A 17,261-nucleotide genomic window follows, 5' to 3' on the forward strand; every position below is an offset into this window, starting at 1 on the left:
CTTTTGGCCTGTACTGTATATTACAATCAGGAGAAACAGCGAGGTGTTGCTTGCCATTTTAACTTTTTAAAATGTTGATTATTTTCTCCATTTCTTGTTTGTGTCGACTTATCGTATGATATATGGACATGATCACCATTATTTTGGCTGACCTCGATATCGCCTATTGTGTTTACATACACGTTTGTTTACTTATTGATGTCAACAATGGCAAGTGTATATTTCCCCAAAACGTCATTCTTTTGTTTAACTCTTTTTCCATTCAAGTCTAGTAGTATGCATGTAAGCATGTCTACATGTCTATTATTGTATTTTTTTCCTCTTAAGAAACAAAACTCCCTGTGTTAACATTTTTGTGCAAAATATACTGTAAAAAAGCAAAATAAATAATGTCAGCGACACTTTAGCCATTTGACAAACAGCAGGAGCAGAAATAAAAAAGTTATTCGCTGTTGTTTTATTTATTTTAATTTTTTTACATTTATGTGTGAATATTCTTAAGAATGAAAAGTTAATTGCTCTTTGAAAGGGTGTACTTGCATTAAAATCTTATATCATCTGTATATCAGCAGCATAAATTGGTCTTAACATTTCAACAACAATTTATCGCAATAATTTATGGGACAATATATCATCTAACAAAAATAGACACACTTGTTTGGTCTATAAAATACCAGAAAATAGTGAAATAGTTTATCAAAGTCCAAGGTGATGTCTTTAAATGTCTTGTTTTGTAAGTCAAAAACCCAAAGATATGTTTTTTTTTATCTGATATAAAAGTGAGAAAAGCATATTTGAGAGACTGAAAAGAGCATTTTCTGCCATTTTGCAGAAAATTACTTAAGGCTTCACCGATTATCAAAATATTTTGTAATTAATTTTCTAACTAACTGATTAGTTGAATAATTTTTCCAGCTCTTCTCCGAAAAACATTAGTTTACTGATGATTCTACGACTATAATAATAAGAAGAAGAAGAAGAAGAAGAAGAAGAAGATGAAGAAGAATTAGAAGAAGAAGAAGAAGAAGAAGAAGAAGGAGGAGAAGAAGAAGAAGAAGAAGAAGAATTAGAAGAAGAAGAATTAGAAGAAGAATTAGAAGAAGAAGAAGAAGAATTAGAAGAAGAAGAATTAGAAGAAGAAGAAGAAGAATTAGAAGAAGAAGAATTAGAAGAAGAAGAAGAAGAAGAAGAAGAAGAATTAGAAGAAGAAGAATTAGAAGAAGAAGAAGAAGAAGAATTAGAAGAAGAAGAAGAAGAAGAAGAATTAGAAGAAGAAGAAGAAGAATTAGAAGAAGAAGAATTAGAAGAATTAGAAGAAGAAGAATTAGAAGAAGAAGAAGAAGAAGAATTAGAATAAGAAGATTTAGAAGAAGAAGAAGAAGAATTAAAAGAAGAATTAGAAGAAGAAGAAGAAGAAGAAGAAGAAGAAGACGAAGAAGAATTAGAAGAAGAAGAACAAATAATAATATTTAAAAAAAACAGCAGTTGAAGACAAACTTTTCTTTCAGGCTTGTTGTGGCTCTCCGTAGCTCCATCCTGGGTATTTAGCTCCACGGCCCTGCTGGCCTCTACACGATGAGTGACCTTGGCTGTGTACCTGCCAACCACTGCATGCAAAGCCATGTCTTTGTCACACTGAATTTAAAGAACAACATGTTTGGAATACATACGGCCAATTCTGTTTTGTTTCCATTTCTCAAAGGCAAAAGAAAGCGGGACAGCGACATCTGTGTGGCCCTTGGGGAGCAGAGCCGGGCAGCGCTAGCAGAGATGGCGGCGTCTCGCTCTTATAGGCCAGCTGGTCCATGTTTTGGCACCACAGCCCTGTGTACAGCATCTGCTGTTTGACACTTGAGTATTTTAAAAAAAATCTTAATTAGAGTTTTTTTTTGGTTGTTGTTGAACTGAATATTCATTGAAACAGTCAACTGTCCTCAATAACTGCAGCTAACCCCGAGGCCTGTCTGCTCTTAGCAAGAACTGAGTAAGTTATTTATAAACTGCATTTCCTGTTCACAGCTAGACGGAGATAAAAAAGATTAGAGAGCGCTGGGGAGAGAAGTCACTCTGGATTTGATACGGCTTCAAATCAGCAGGACTGTTTGCATTAATAACCGTCACCATTATTGGATGAGGGCTTCATTTGCACATGTACGGCTGCTGCAGTATGTGTTGGCACGTTTTCACTTCCTGTTTCCACATTTAAGCTTACTACATACGAAGTGTTCTGGCTGCCTGTTGCATGTTTCAACGGTGGCGTTTCTGGTTCTTCATATATCTAAACATTCTTCGGACTGTTTATTACAGCTGACCTGGACTTCTTCCAGTTATCACTTCATAACAGGCAATCTGCACACTTCTCCTAGCATGTGAGTGTAAACATGCTGTTTGAAGTTAAGATTTAACTGCATAAGCATCATGTGTTTCATGGTCATTTATGAGCAAAGAAGGAAATTATAAATTGAAGCAAAAAGCTTTAATCTAGAACTGACTTTCACAAAACCTTGGCACCCTGTCTCAACACACACACACACAGCTACATGCTCCCAAAGGGCCCTCCCTGACTCAGCTCCACGGCCCATTCAACATTTCCTGTTTACAAGCCCATGGCGAACACTCATCACTGGCCACTTATCGCTCCAACAGCGCTGAGAGCACCACTGCTGCCCAACACCACACAGCACCCTAAGGAGAGCCCCGTCTGCAGAGGAAACGCACCCACGCCGAGCCCGACACCAGACGTTATCGCCCTTTTCATCAGTCTCTTCACCCGCTGACTGCCGAGACAAAGATGGAAACGTGACTCTGTCTTTGCGGTTTAAGATCTGTTTGAGATGTGACGTCAGACACAGACAGTAGACGGCGTGTGAAGACAGACACAATTTGTTATTTGTTGGAGCTGTTGTTCAAGGCCTTCGTTAAAAGTGACACATAAGTGTCTGTACATTTTATTATAAATATATGTATTTAACCCTTTATCGGGCATAGAACTATATTTGTATTTTAATATGTTAATATAAGTTCATTCTTAAGAATATTCACACATAAATGTAAAAAAAATAAAATAAACAAATAAATAAAACAACAGCGAATCATTTTTTTATTTCTGCTCCTGCTGTTTGTCAAATGGCTAAATTGTCGCTGATATTATTTATTTTGCTTTTTTACAGTAGATATTTATATTAAAATAGAGATATATTTGGTAACGTCAGGTAATATTTCGTGACAAAGGCTGCAAATTAACTAGATTAAAGTGGCAAATCTGTGTGAAAAAAGTTGCGGATTTACGAGAAAAAAGTGGGAAAAAAGCTACTTTTTTTTCCCACATTCCCCACTTTAAATCTCATAAATCTACACATTTTTTTCTCGTAGATTTGCCACTTTAATCTTGTAAACTTCTTTCTCAAAATATTAATTTCGTATGTTTTTTTACACATTCTGGCAGTATGTAATATCCTCCAATATTCTCTAGGGTTGAAATTTGGAATTTGCAATTTGGATTATTTCAATGAGTGCCCTATTAAGGGTTAAAGTGGCAAATCTACAAGAAAAAAATGCGTAATTTATGAGATTTAAAGTGGTGAATCTTGGAGAAAAAAGTTGCTTTTTCCCCCATTTTTTTTCTCATAAATCTCCGACTTTTTATCTAGTAAATTTGCAACGTTTTTTCTCGAAATATTACCTGAAGTTACCAAATATAGTTCTTTGCCTGATAAAGGGTTAAGTGTTTTGTCTTTTAACTTTTTTTAAGATTTCTTTTTTTACCACATTTTTAAAAAAATAGAATTCACTGTAATTTCACATTCAAGATCATTAAACAATTGAATAATAAAAATTGCCCCAATGTCCCATTATATTACTTTGTTGTTGTCATGTTGTTATTTGTTGGAGGACATTGTTAAGTGACACATAAAGTGACACATAATGAAGTAAATATCTGTATTTTATTATAAATATCTGTATTTAAAAAATATATATGTTTAATAAGATGGTAAGTGTTTTGTCTTTTTACATTTTGTTTTACATTAAATTTAAAGTTTTACTGTTAAAAAACAGTAGCCTTCATTTCCCAGTCAGCAAGTTGTTTTTGTATTTTTCATAAAATCCACTGTAATTTAACATTCAAGACCATTAAGCAATTTAATAATAGTGATAAAAAAAATCAATAATATCCTATTATATTCATTTACAGATTTCAACTTTCACTTTAAGGTTAATATTTGTAATAAAAGTTATGTAGAAAAAAATAAGAAAATCCTATAAATTAAAACAGCACATTTCTGGAAAATGACGTGTTTTTTTTTTTTTTTTTTAATTATTACAACCCATATTTACATTTTTTAGGGGGCCACCTCAAGTGGTCTTAGTGATTATGACAGGATCAAACGGGGAAGTCAGGTGACATAGTATAAAGAGCGACAAAGTCCACATAGGGAGGGAATGACACACAAAGCACTTTGATCCAGGAAGCTGCTGTTTGTGTTGGATATATAAAACAATCTGAGTGCATAACGATTATTACTTTTGATACTTTAAGTACATTTTGAGGCTGGTACTTTTGTACTTTTGAATGCAGGACTTTACTTGTAGTGAAGTTATTTCACTGTGTGGTATTAGTACGGTTAGGGTAGGTGGGGGATATTTGCTTAGGTTTTGTCTTTTTAGTTTATCATTTCTTTATCTGTATTTTGCATCCTACATATTTGACTGTTCATTCATTTTCCTTTGTTATATCATAAAACAAAAAGAGGGCGCTGTGTCCTGGCTGCACACTTTCCTGTATGGATATACATTGCTCACTTGTGTGTTTGTTGTAATTGTGTGACGCTATGACTGTGTGCTCTAATAAAAAATATTTGAAAGAAAAAAAAAAATCTGATTCTAAAGCTGAATATGAAACTGAAGCCTAATAATGGATCCCACTGCATTTCCTGGCAAGACCGTGCATAGAAGCTTGATTAATACAGGTTCAACATTTACCTCAAATGGTTAATATCTGGGTAGTCCAATGGTCAGGGGCTTGGACCAGAACAAATCAGGTTTGGGACTCATAAAAATACAAAACGTCTGCATCTACTTATAGCATATAACTTGCCACTAATTGTGTTGTTCAGTAGTGGTGGCCGTGATTGTTGATAGTTGAGTGTTTTTGCACCACAACATTTTGTTCAGGGTCACAAACAAGGCCAGCTTTGGGTGTTTTACCCTCATAAAGCTTTTCTCTCAAGCTGACAAGGCAACGTTTGAGCAGCACGTCTCTAACAGAGCCGGCCGTGTACAGCCAGTGTCTGGAACTGCTTCTTCTTCTTCTTCTCATTTCATTATTTCTGGAGAAGAGAGCTGAAAACGTCCACAGGGGCAGACAGAGCAAGTCAGAGACTGACTCCATTAAATGAACAGTGTGAGCCTTTGTGTGACTAAAGGATGATGATGATATTCTTCACTAGGTGTCCATCAAGTTTATCAGATTGGACAAATGATTGTCTGTAAAAAAAAAAACAGGAGTAAAGTGTGTTGTTTTAGCACAAGTATTATTTTTAGCACCGCATGCGTGACGTCAGTGAAACAAGTCAAAGTGCAAAAAGCAAATGTTTCACTAAGAATACACGAGGCACAGTGCCAAAACAGTGATACATCACACAGACAGCTCCCTTCAAAGCACCACGATGTGTCATACCAAGCATATGCTTAGGAGTTACAGCCTAAAACCACACATGAGACACCCAAATCTTATGATGTTGAATTGGAAAATTAGATTTCCAGGTCACAAAGAGCAGCTGAAAGCAATCTGCTGAAGATTTATGGCATTTATTCTGTCCTGTCAGTATGGTTTGCAATCTTCAAGCCTTCTTTTTGATAAGAAAACTTTGATAATTCTGTCAGATTCGTGACAAATTTTCGACATGTGAACCCCCCGCCCCCCTGCTGCAGCCGCCCTCAAACCACCGCCTCAACAGAGCGCTTAGTAAAGGTCACAAGCCACTTCCGGAAATGAGCGACTTCCTCTTGGCTGTCTTTAGTACAAGCTCAGAGTTTGTTCTTTCAAGCTGAAAGCTCAGACACCAAAGCGTCACATGTGTACATAAGTTATGTGTGTTATGTGTTTTTACACGTTAGGTAAAAGTAAAATGAGACATGGAGTTGAGACAGGAGGAAAGAAACAGTCTGCAAAGACTCTTTAACTTGCATAAGGCTTCACGGACTGGCAGGCTGAAAATATTATATAATAAAATATATTTTTTTACCATAAATAACACAGCAGACTAGATGTGTTACAGCTCATTAAACAAGCTAAAGCTTTAAAGTCTTCGTGTGAATGAGACAAATTTTATCTGTATGAAATGAGCATTGTACACACTACTTTAATAGTTTTAACCCTCTAAACCCAGCAAAAACTTTACATATAGCAAAGCAGCATTTACATTTATTTGGAGTTATGTTTTTTTTCTCCTGCTGTGTGTCCAACATTCACTTTCCATTTAGCTCTGTTTTGGTCTCCACCAACTCTAGCACCTCTTTAACACCCTGAATGTTTCTCATAGCATGAGTGTAAACATGCGGTTTGAATTTAAGATTTAACTGCATAAGTATCATGTCTTTCATGGTCACATATGAGCAAAGAAGGATCGCCAAAGATACACTGTTTATTGCAGAAATAAACTGTAAAAACTATTTTGACTTCCTAAGAGTCTTTTAAGGTTACAAAATGTTTCGTTAAAAAAAGTAAGCAAAACAAAGCTTGAAATTGTGATATTTCTGTCAAAATTTCTTTCAAAAGTTAAACCATTTGGAATAACTAAGATCCGGTTAAAAATATTCAATTCTGGGTCAGGTTTCAACTTCCACATTGTGGTTATTTCTTAATTTAATTTATTAATTTATTAATAATTTACTTTTCATGGCATTTGCACTTCATGTATAAAAACCCTGTAAAATAATTTAGTAAATTTCTTGAAAAGTAGTTGTTTCTGTAATGTTTGACCTCTCAGAACGGGATCATATATTTGTTGTAGCAGCTGTGAGAACATCTGTGGTTGGTCTAAAAGTTCACACATCAGTGTGTCGACTTAAACTTCTCCTCCACTGGTTCAATGCCTCCGTCTCCATCTTGTTCATGTACGAAAAAAAACCCTCTGCCTCCCTCGCTGCAGGCGATGTTCTGTTACTTTTTGGTCATCAACTTCCTGTTTCCTTTGCTGACACATTATTCCTCTGAATATTCACACAAAAAAGCTGATGTTTATGACTATACACAAATCTTTATCCTGCAAAGTATTCAAATGCATTTTTTTACAGTGTTGCTCTGAGGCAGGTTACTAGCTTTTCATAACAATCATAACAACAAACATAACAATTGTGTTCAGCAAACCAACACTCGGGACTCTTGTGTTGTGCATAACTTCCAGGTGTTTTGGCTACAAGCAGGACATTTAAAACTTCCCACACAGTGTGTTTCTCTACAGATGGTTCCTCTATACACACACCAACACCCATATAATTCACACAGTATGTTCTGTATGCAGAAGTTAGACACACCAAATTTGTTTTCGAGGCAAAGGAATGCATTAAAATATGATAAGAGAAGAATAACAAAGCAAATTTAATATTTAACAATGGTCACAAGGAAACATGGAAGTCCCCTTTACACAAGTGTACTTTTACAAAAGTCAAAGTTTGCACATTGAAAAAAAAACTGATTACTAATCATTGAATAGGTGCAGGTTCCTAAGGATTAAAAGGAACTACAAGGAGATATAAAACATTACAAAAGTGCCTGGAAATCCCCTGGAGGGAATGTGTTTATCTTGATTATTTGACCGTAACAGAGTTTTACCAAGTACAAAAAAGGCTTTTGTAGGACACTGAGGTCAAGTCTTTTTCCTGGGAATTTGGGGCTAATTCATGCTTTTAATCGACTACATGAACTATTTATAAACTACACTGTAATAAAAATCTGTTTAATTTACGGTAAAATACCGGCAGCTGTAGTTGCCAGAACTTCACCGTAAAAAATACAGTGAGCGTATGTAAATGTAAATATCAGCAAAAACTGTAATTTTTTACTGAAAAATCCCATTACTTTTCGGGTAATTGTGTCATCGTGGCATTTCTCCATAAAATGTACATGAAATTTTTATATTTACTGCAAAACTATGTGTTTTCTACAGTTTATGACAGTAGAATTCAAAGTTTTATGCTATTCTTTGATTTACGGTAATTAAAAGTGTCTACTAAGGTGACATACAATGTTTAATTTTACAACCTGATGCAATTTGACAGTGTTTTACTGTAATTTCTACTAACATTTTTTACAGTGTATATTTTAACTGGATTACATTTAGGCCAACAAAAAATATAAATAAACAAACTAGGAGGGCACTCAGAGAATGCAGACCTCTGCTAAAACCGTGCTCTATCTTGTGTTGCCAACGAAAGTGAGAAGTGGTCCTTCCTTCATCCATCCATCCATCCTTCCATCCATCCATCCATCCATCCATCCATCCATTCGAGAAGCCTTCATTGGAAACTGTTCGGAAAAGGGCACTTTTACATACTTGGTGATCGAAAGAACCATCTGTCAATCACCGCCTACGTGACACTCATCATTGTTTTGAACGTCACCTTGTGTTGTGACCAGTTGTCCCACACACCTAAACCACACCTGTTAGCGCCAGTAGCTAAACCCAGTACACTGCAAAAAATTCACCAAAAAAAAGATTTTTGAACTTGTAACTGTAACGCCGCTATGACATGTCAGCTAATGTTGTGACCACAATTTTGAGTTAGCATTGATAAGCTAATGGCTATTCTTGTAGCTGTAACAAGCAGCGTCGCTAGCATCAGTTAGCCGCTAGCATCAGTTAGCCGCTAGCATCAGTTAGCCGCTAGCTTTCGCTAATGACCGAATTTCAACGCTTTCACGCATTTCACAACAAAGAAATAAGAGTTATCAGAACTATTGTCCCTTGTGTTGAACCCCAACTTAAAGATATAAGTAACAACAACTCACAAACTTGTTTTTGAGCAGACAACTGGCTTCCTTTGTTGTGCTAACTTACATTATTGCCCTAAATGTCAATAATTCATATTTCCAAGTTTTACCAACTTAAATAACTGTTTTAGGCCAAAAAATACAAGTTGGCTTTTTTTGCAGTGTATGTCAACTGGCTGGTGGGACACAAGCACACTATCTAAAGGCTAACAACATGGATTTGTTATCTTATGGTTGCGACAATTTAGCTGCTGTGAAAGGCTACACCTTTCCACCAAATTTTATGAAAATCATTCCAGCAGGTTTTTCTTAATCCTGCTACCAGACAAGGAAACAAACTAACTATACATAAAGTATCACATGCTTGGTGCAGGAAATAAAGGGTTCAGTATTTGAATTGTATTTGTTGAGAAAAATTGCATGGTTATGCTCCATTTTCCTGGTCTGTTAACTTAAATAAGTTTTAAGAAGTTTCTTGGAAAAAAAAAAAAAGTACAGAATCGAGCCAAATTCCTTAAACAGACAAATTGTCATTGAAAAGACCTGTCTTCAGTGGTTCTAAACTATTGACTACATCTCTTGTTAAGGCGTGTAATGCTGAAGGAAGTAAGGTAAAAAAAAACAACTTTCAAAACAACTTGTAGTCCAACCAAAAGGGATCAAACTTCATTTTTTGTCACATTCTCAGTTGGATCAAAGCTGCTCCTGGCCATCAGACACGGTGAGACCACCGTCCATCCAGCTCCTATTTGATGACACTATATTCCTGAATGACTCAGCAGAAAATCCCCCCAATTAAAATAGAGCGGCTGTTTCTGTGTTCCTGTGTGTGTACTTGATTCTTGCTCCCTACTGGCTTAAAAAAACCCTCCTCAAACACAATGAAGCCCTTGTTCCCTGAAGCTATGACTGATAACTGCTTTTCCTATTATTCCTTCTTCCTCTCCCACCAAAGTCGAAGGAAGGGCCCTGAAAGCAAAATGTGCCACTCAGACGTTTATTTTGAAATTTTACTGCAAAGAGTTTGAATTGGTTGGCTGCAACGAAAAGTAGAACATGCCAATCTGTACAGCAGGAGATGTTCTAGAGACTGGATCAGTGTCACAGTTGTTCCATACAGTACAGTGAAGTGTTCAGTTCTGAAAGCTGCCACTGAATGTCAGGCCAACCTCATACCAAGGTTATTATAGTTAACGAAAACTAACAAAATAACGAAAACTAGAAGTTTTTAAAAGTTTTTTTTTTAAAAACGATAATTAACTAAAACTGTATTTTGTGGTTACAAAACTAACTAAAATTATAGTGAAAATGTCCTTAGTTTTGGTTTTTTTGTCAACTTTTTCCATTCATAATTCAGTGTATTTATTTGAAGATGCAACACATGGTGAATATGTTCACTGAGACTGGGATGTTTACACTCGAACCAAAATTCAAATCACCCAGAACTGTAAGAGTTAATAACCTTATTGGGGCTAAGATGGATAAACCAAAGGAAATAAAGGCAAAAAATGTTTTGAATCTGGCACCCAACATATAGCCCATTTAAAAAAAACTAAAACTAACACTAAAACTAATAAAAACTAAACTAAAACTAAGCATTTTAAAAAAAATAAGAACTGAACTAAAACTAAAAAGCTCACTCTAAAAACTAACTAAAACTAACTGAATTTGAAAACAAAAATTCACAACGAAATTAAAACTAAAACTGAAGAAAAATCCAAAACTATTTTAACATTGCTTCATACTGGTCTTTACTTATTAATTGCTTCGATTGATTTCTGATTTAAATCTAAATGTAAAAGCCTGGACATCACAGCAAGCTGTAAACGCAACACGGACACATGTTGTTATTTTATCTTGATATAGTGAATGTGTTCGCAAAGACTTTACTCATAGATAAGCAGCAGCATTCATTTGGAGTTGTTGTTCTTTCCACCTAGCGAGTGTCCAATATTCACTCCACATTTAGCTCTGTTTTGGTCTCCATCAACTTCAGCACCTCTTTAAACCCACGTATGTTTTCTTTAAGTAGTCGCCAAAGATACAACGTTTATCGTAGAAAGAAACAGTAAAAACATTACGTTTTGCATTATCTGCAAAATCCAGATCCTTTCCAAAAATCCTTGAATGGATCATACGTTACAAACGTTTCCATTCGAAAAAGTAACCAAATTGAAGCTTGAAATTGTGATATTTCTGTAATTCTACATATCTTTTTTAAAATGTCAGCAACAGTTTGGAATAACTAGATCCTGTTAAAAAAAACATTAAATTCTGCTCCTCAGCAACAATGTGAAGTCATGATTGATTCTGCTGAGACCAACAGTCACGTGACAAATACTCACTGAAATTCTGTTTACACAGAGCAGAGAGGAGAGGACAGGAGAGGTTGTAAAAATGGAATATGTACAGCAGATGGAGACCCAATATTTTTTCCCAATATTAATGACACTTCAGTTCAATTTTATTCCAAATTAAAAGAAAACAATTACCCAAAAGACATTTTTGAGTTGAAATTCTGTTTACACAGACCAACAAGGAGAGGACAGGAGAGGTTGCAAAAATGAAAACCGGTTGGATTTTAGAGGGATTTAATATATTTTACGAAAAAAATGAAAATAATTATGCAAAATCCCAATGTTGTGACTCGCGACTGTAGTATGGGCCAAAAAAATAATTTACATAATGTTTCCAAATCTTGTGTGCCTATTCCCACACACACTGTCACTTCAAACCGTATACTGCTACTGCTAAAACGAACTGTGTTTTATCACATTTAACTGTCTGTATCCTCTCACGTCTCCACTGACTTCAGACCAGACAGCCTTGAAGATAATGACTCTAACTTATTTTGCTTCATTAAAATTTTATAGCTTCGATCAGAGTGTATTAGCCTGTCATCAGTAATAAATGTGAGTCTGCAAATATAACCAACCACAGTCACTCATAGTGTCTGCAGAGGTTCATTAGGCAGCAGCAGAGAGAGCTGCAGTCTGCTTCAATGAAAGCCTGCATGACCTTAGCCAGCTCTGCAGGAGATAAAAAGGCTTAATTTTGGAGATACTGTATCTGTCTCGTTAAAAGACTGTTCAACACTTTTGGCCTACTTAGAAAACTCAGATAACTGCCAGCAGTCATTACTAAATTTCTGTCTGTTGTTTTACACGGGGAGACAGTTTCATATCCCATAATTCTGATACGGAAAAAAGTAATAGATCTGGAAGTTAATCACGGCGCTCTAAGATTACTGCCACTGCTGCCGGAGACTCAAAGTGAACTCATTCAGATTTCTTTTGTTAAATGGGACAGGCTGCACATACAGCAAGGTTTTGTGAGAGATAAGGCAGTTCAAATCATCAAGCCTGATATATAGTGTGGGAGTCACTGACAACATGAACAATGAGAAGGGACATTTTGATTATAGATTATGTGATGAGGTAGAGCTTATACAGTGAGAGAACGCTGAGATGTAAAAACTGAGACGTGCAGAACTTCAATTAAAATTTGATGCCTTTTCAGCAGCCATACCTACCATATTTAAGGCTGTATTTAGGTGTGGAGAATTCAAGCTGGTGTTAAACTAGCTTATAAAAATTGTGATATTTCTGTCAAAATCATTTTATTTTACATGTCTCATTTAAAACGCTGCCAAAAATAAAACATTTGTAATAACTAGATCCTGTTAAAAACATTAAATTCTGCTCCTCAGCGACACTGTGAAGCCATGATTGATTCTGCTGAGACCAACGGTCACGTGACAAATATTCACGGAAAATCGGTTTACACAGAGCTGAGAGGAGAGGACAGGAGAGGTTGCAAGTAGAGGTTGTAAAAATGCAAATAGTTCAGTGTTTAATATGTGGGGACACAATTTTTTCCAATGTTCATGAGTGTTTTGTATATGAATTATATTTATATAAATGTATTTATTCCAATTTTAAATATATAAATATTTATCTGAGAATCTTAACTTGTGTTCTTCTTATTGTATGATGTATGTCATTATAACTGTGTTATTCTGCACAAAATACATTTTTGAGTAGTTCCAACTTTTAGCCATGATTGTACTGATTCCATAGAGCTGCACTTCTAACTATGTTGCTGATAAATACACAGCCAAAGAGGATAAAATGTAAAAAGAAGTAAATAAAACACACCCTCAAACAGCTTGGGTGTATCTGATCTGATATTAACACTTCATGCTAAATGCTGCCTAAAACTACACATGAACTTTCTATAAAAAACTAGAGTCCTGAGCAGTAGCGAGCAGACAACACATTGTAATTTTTTTTTTTATATAATTCCATAATCTATACACTACATTCAAGAGGCAACACTGCTTGTTTCCTGGCAACTTCTTCTCTCAAGGATGAATGAGAAGAAACACGTAGGAAAGCCCACAGGATCTCAGGTTTTCATTGAAAACCAAGGAGGGTTGGCAAAGGGAAACACATGACTCATAAAACACTGAGCATCTCTCAGATTTTTCTTTTGTAGTGCAAAATATGTCAAAACAACATATGGACACGTAGGCACACATACAGAAACAATGAAACTGCACCGATACAAGAGATGCTGCTGTTTTTCTGTTGCATTGGTCGTGGAAAGTAACTAAAGCATAGTGTTGATACTACATGTATTAACTTCTAGTAATTTAGTGTGCTTGATTTGATTGTTTTTAAGAGGCAGTTTTAACTTTCAACTACATGACTGTATAAATGAGTTGCTCCAACTTCACTACCTATAACATAATGTAGATTGACATTAAATATACACCTGTAAATGCTTGAATTTTAAAGCTTTTCCAGCACTTTACAGCTGTGGTGAATTCCAAATTTATACACAGCCCATTTAGCATAAATAGTATATAAATTATTGCACTTTTCATCACATTAAGTTAGATGTTATTGTCCTATAAACAACCAAAATTATGTTTCATGACAGCATTTTTTTTAACTTCTTAAGTGTCCTTGTTCTATTCTGTGTTTTTTTCTATTGTTGTTTTTATTTATGCTACCTCAGTATCTTATTTTATTAAATTTTGTTGTATTTTATTGTACTTGAATACCGGACTGCTGTGACAACCGAAATTACAGTGTAGCAGCAGCATTACACACAGAGACAATAACAACACAATTAAATAATTAAATAAAAAGAACAACCTAGGCATACTTCAAGCAATAAAATATAAAAATACAATAAAATACAATAAAATGTAATGTAAAAATACAAATAAAGTGTCTAAAGAAGGAGTATGTATTAAGGAGTAGAATTCCAGTGCAGAATAAATATGAATATGCAGTATAAAAATGTTGGTGCTATGAAACAAATAAGGTGCAATGAACAGTGTGCATAAAAAACACATAAAGTGCATAACGAGATGAAAGTCCACGAGATGAAAATGTGTTTGTAAGTAGATTTGACATCCTATATAAGCTAAATTCAAAGCAGATTTAAGCACTTCATTCAAAAAAGTATAAGTAAAAAAGTAAGAAAGTACAAACACCACATTTAAAGTGTTTTCAAGGATTTCCAGAATCTGTAGGAACATAATATCGGGTTCTTTACTCTTGAACTTTGAGTGCATTTTGCTGATAACAGGTTTTAACTCATGTTGTAGGCCTACGTGCAGTAAAGTGTATTTGCATTGTTTTATTGTTACAAGGATCTCAATTCTTCCTCCAACACTATGCACTGCACTGCACTTTAGTATCCTGTTGCAAAAACAACAACCATGTATTAACAATGTCAGTGCAAGTTTATTTTTAATCTGTTATTTGACACTAAAATCACACTAAAATCGTAATATGCTACATTAAATCATACTGCATAACCCTGCAGTGGAACATGCAATGTAGTTGTGTGTTTTGGAGCAAAAACTACAGTTTCAAAGAGGTCATTTGACAGGACCCTGAACAATGTATGGACACATAAGCACACTTACAGAAACGATAATACTGGAAGTAATGCTGCTGATTTTCTGTTGAATTGGTCATGGAAAGTAATAAAGCACAGTATTGATACTCAAAGTAATTAGGTTCTAATTATTAAGTAATACTTGTGAGTATTTTCAGAAGGCAGTTTTACTTTACTTATAGACTTCATTTAATTTTTTGCAGTCACTGCTAACTTTTCAGATAAAAATTATAAGCATATAAAATATGATGCATTCACCCAAAAATCTAACATTCACATGTCCAAAACCTAAAGTTAAGTATCCTGTTGCAAAAACAACAACCGTGGACTAACAATGCTAATACCAGTGGGGTTTTTTAATGAGTTATTTGACACTATAATCACTCCTGCAGTGGAACATGCAAAGTGGCTGTGTATGTGATGTCCTTCATCATGCATACCTGATAACATCCTCCACCTCTATGCACGAATAGCTCCCTTGTAATAACAATGTCAGTACACTTTTTTCTTTTTCTTATGAGTTATTTGACCCTAAAATCATACAAATACATACGCTGTGTGTTCCAAAGCAAAAACTACAGTTTAAAAGACATCATTTGACATGACCCAATAGTTTTTGACTTGTCGGACTAGTTTATTTTAAATGGGTTATTTGACACTAAAACGCACAAAAAAATCCAAAAAGTGACATTAAGTCATACATAAGCCATACCCACCACTATGTACTGTATTTAATGGCAAAAACGGCAACCATGTACTTACAATGTCAGTTCAACTTTATTTTTAATGGCTTATTTGACACTTAAATCATACAAAAAATAAAAAAGTGAAATTAAGTCATACTGCATAACCCTGCAGTGGAACATGCAATGTGGCTGTGTATTCCAAAGCAAAAACTACAGTTTAAAAGACATAATTTGACATGACCCAATAGTTTTTGACTTGTCGGACTAGTTTATTTTAAATGGGTTATTTGACACTAAAACGCACAAAAAAATCCAAAAAGTCATACATAAGCCATACCCACCACTATGTACTGTATTTAATGGCAAAAATGGCAACAATGTACTTACAATGTCAGTTCAACTTTATTTTTAATGGGTTATTTGACACTTAAATCACACTACAGTGGCATTAAATCAAACAGCATGCAGTTGAGCATGCAATGTGGAGCAAAAACTAACGTTACAGTTTAAAAGAGGTCACTTGACATGACTCCAGAGGCTTTGACATGTCTTAACATCATGCACAGCAGAGCAGACTTGTAGCCTCTTGCTTTGAGCTGCAGAGATGCTCCAGATCAGCTGATGATGAGACTGAAACTTTGGCTATAGAGAGTGATGTTGCCTGGTTTAACCTCGCTGATGTGTGTGTGTGTGTGTGTGTGTGTCGGGACGGTGCAGCTGTGTACTCACGCCCTGGTCTTGGGGAAGCCCATGGACAGCAGCACGTCCAGAGTGGACCCATGTTTGACGGTGCTCGGCCGGCTCTGGCGCTGCCTCCTCGGCGTCACTTTGGCATACAGTTCCTCTTTAGCTGCCATAACTCACTGCTCCATCGGCGTGTCAGGTCCTCTGCTCCTCTGGCGTATTGTCATTTATTTAAAAAATAATTAAAAATAAATTAAGATGGAAGCGGCAGGGGTGTTTTAATCGAGGGTGGTTTGTGTGAGGCGGAAGCACGTAGAAAACACGAGCATTTCTCTGGGTTTGACAAATGCTCTGAGCTGGATCAAGCTTCCTCCTGACGGCTCACACATAAAGTCAAAACCTTCAGCAGGGGGGTCAGCCATGGGAAGTCAGTCCTGCTCTCTCAGCCGTGCCCCCGATACACAGTCCCCGACCCGGGCTAACATGTCCGGCTCCTGCTCGACCCTCGCACATACACCGGACCAGCTGAATGAAAAATCAGATGCTGTTTGAGCTCCCTTTTTCCACACGATGTCTTATTTATGAATGGATCTTGAGTGAGCGGCGCTCCAGCCTGTGAACGATAGCTCCGACTGCGCGGCCCCTTCGAATTAAAGGGACAGTACACGGTTTTCGAGAGAGGACAGGAAGTCTGCGCGGCTTTCAGGCGGATTACGGGTCAAACTGAGAGAAACACACACCCTGCTCGGTCAGACGAACTGTTGTTAAGCTTGTGCGCTAAATTTGATCGCATTAGTCGAGGCAGTGTGCGGGAAAAGCGCCGAGGTAGGGCTGGATGGTGGAAAAAGTTGGTCACACTTCCTGTCTGCGAAAGTGGGTGTCGAAACTCCACGCATGCGCGGTGCACGTCCAGGAGAGCAGCACGCCATCCTCAGTTGCCATAGTAACTTACAGGCGGCAAACTTGTAAACAAATAAGAAAAA

At 36.1% G+C, this 17,261-nt stretch overlaps 1 protein-coding gene across 1 annotated transcript in view; it reads right to left on the reverse strand.

Moving 5' to 3' along the window:
* Positions 1-17,129, reverse strand: part of ubash3ba (ubiquitin associated and SH3 domain containing Ba) — a 34,164-nt gene extending 17,035 nt beyond the window's left edge. Inside the window, exon 1 of the mRNA XM_059352264.1 lies at positions 16,324-17,129. Within this exon, the coding sequence (XP_059208247.1) occupies positions 16,324-16,451 (128 nt within the window). The 5' untranslated portion in view covers positions 16,452-17,129. The remainder of the gene's footprint in view (positions 1-16,323) is intronic.
* Between the last annotated feature and the right edge of the window lie 132 nt (positions 17,130-17,261).

This window comes from Centropristis striata, chromosome 15, assembly GCF_030273125.1.
Source record: "Centropristis striata isolate RG_2023a ecotype Rhode Island chromosome 15, C.striata_1.0, whole genome shotgun sequence".
Classification (NCBI taxonomy): Eukaryota; Metazoa; Chordata; class Actinopteri; order Perciformes; family Serranidae; genus Centropristis; species Centropristis striata.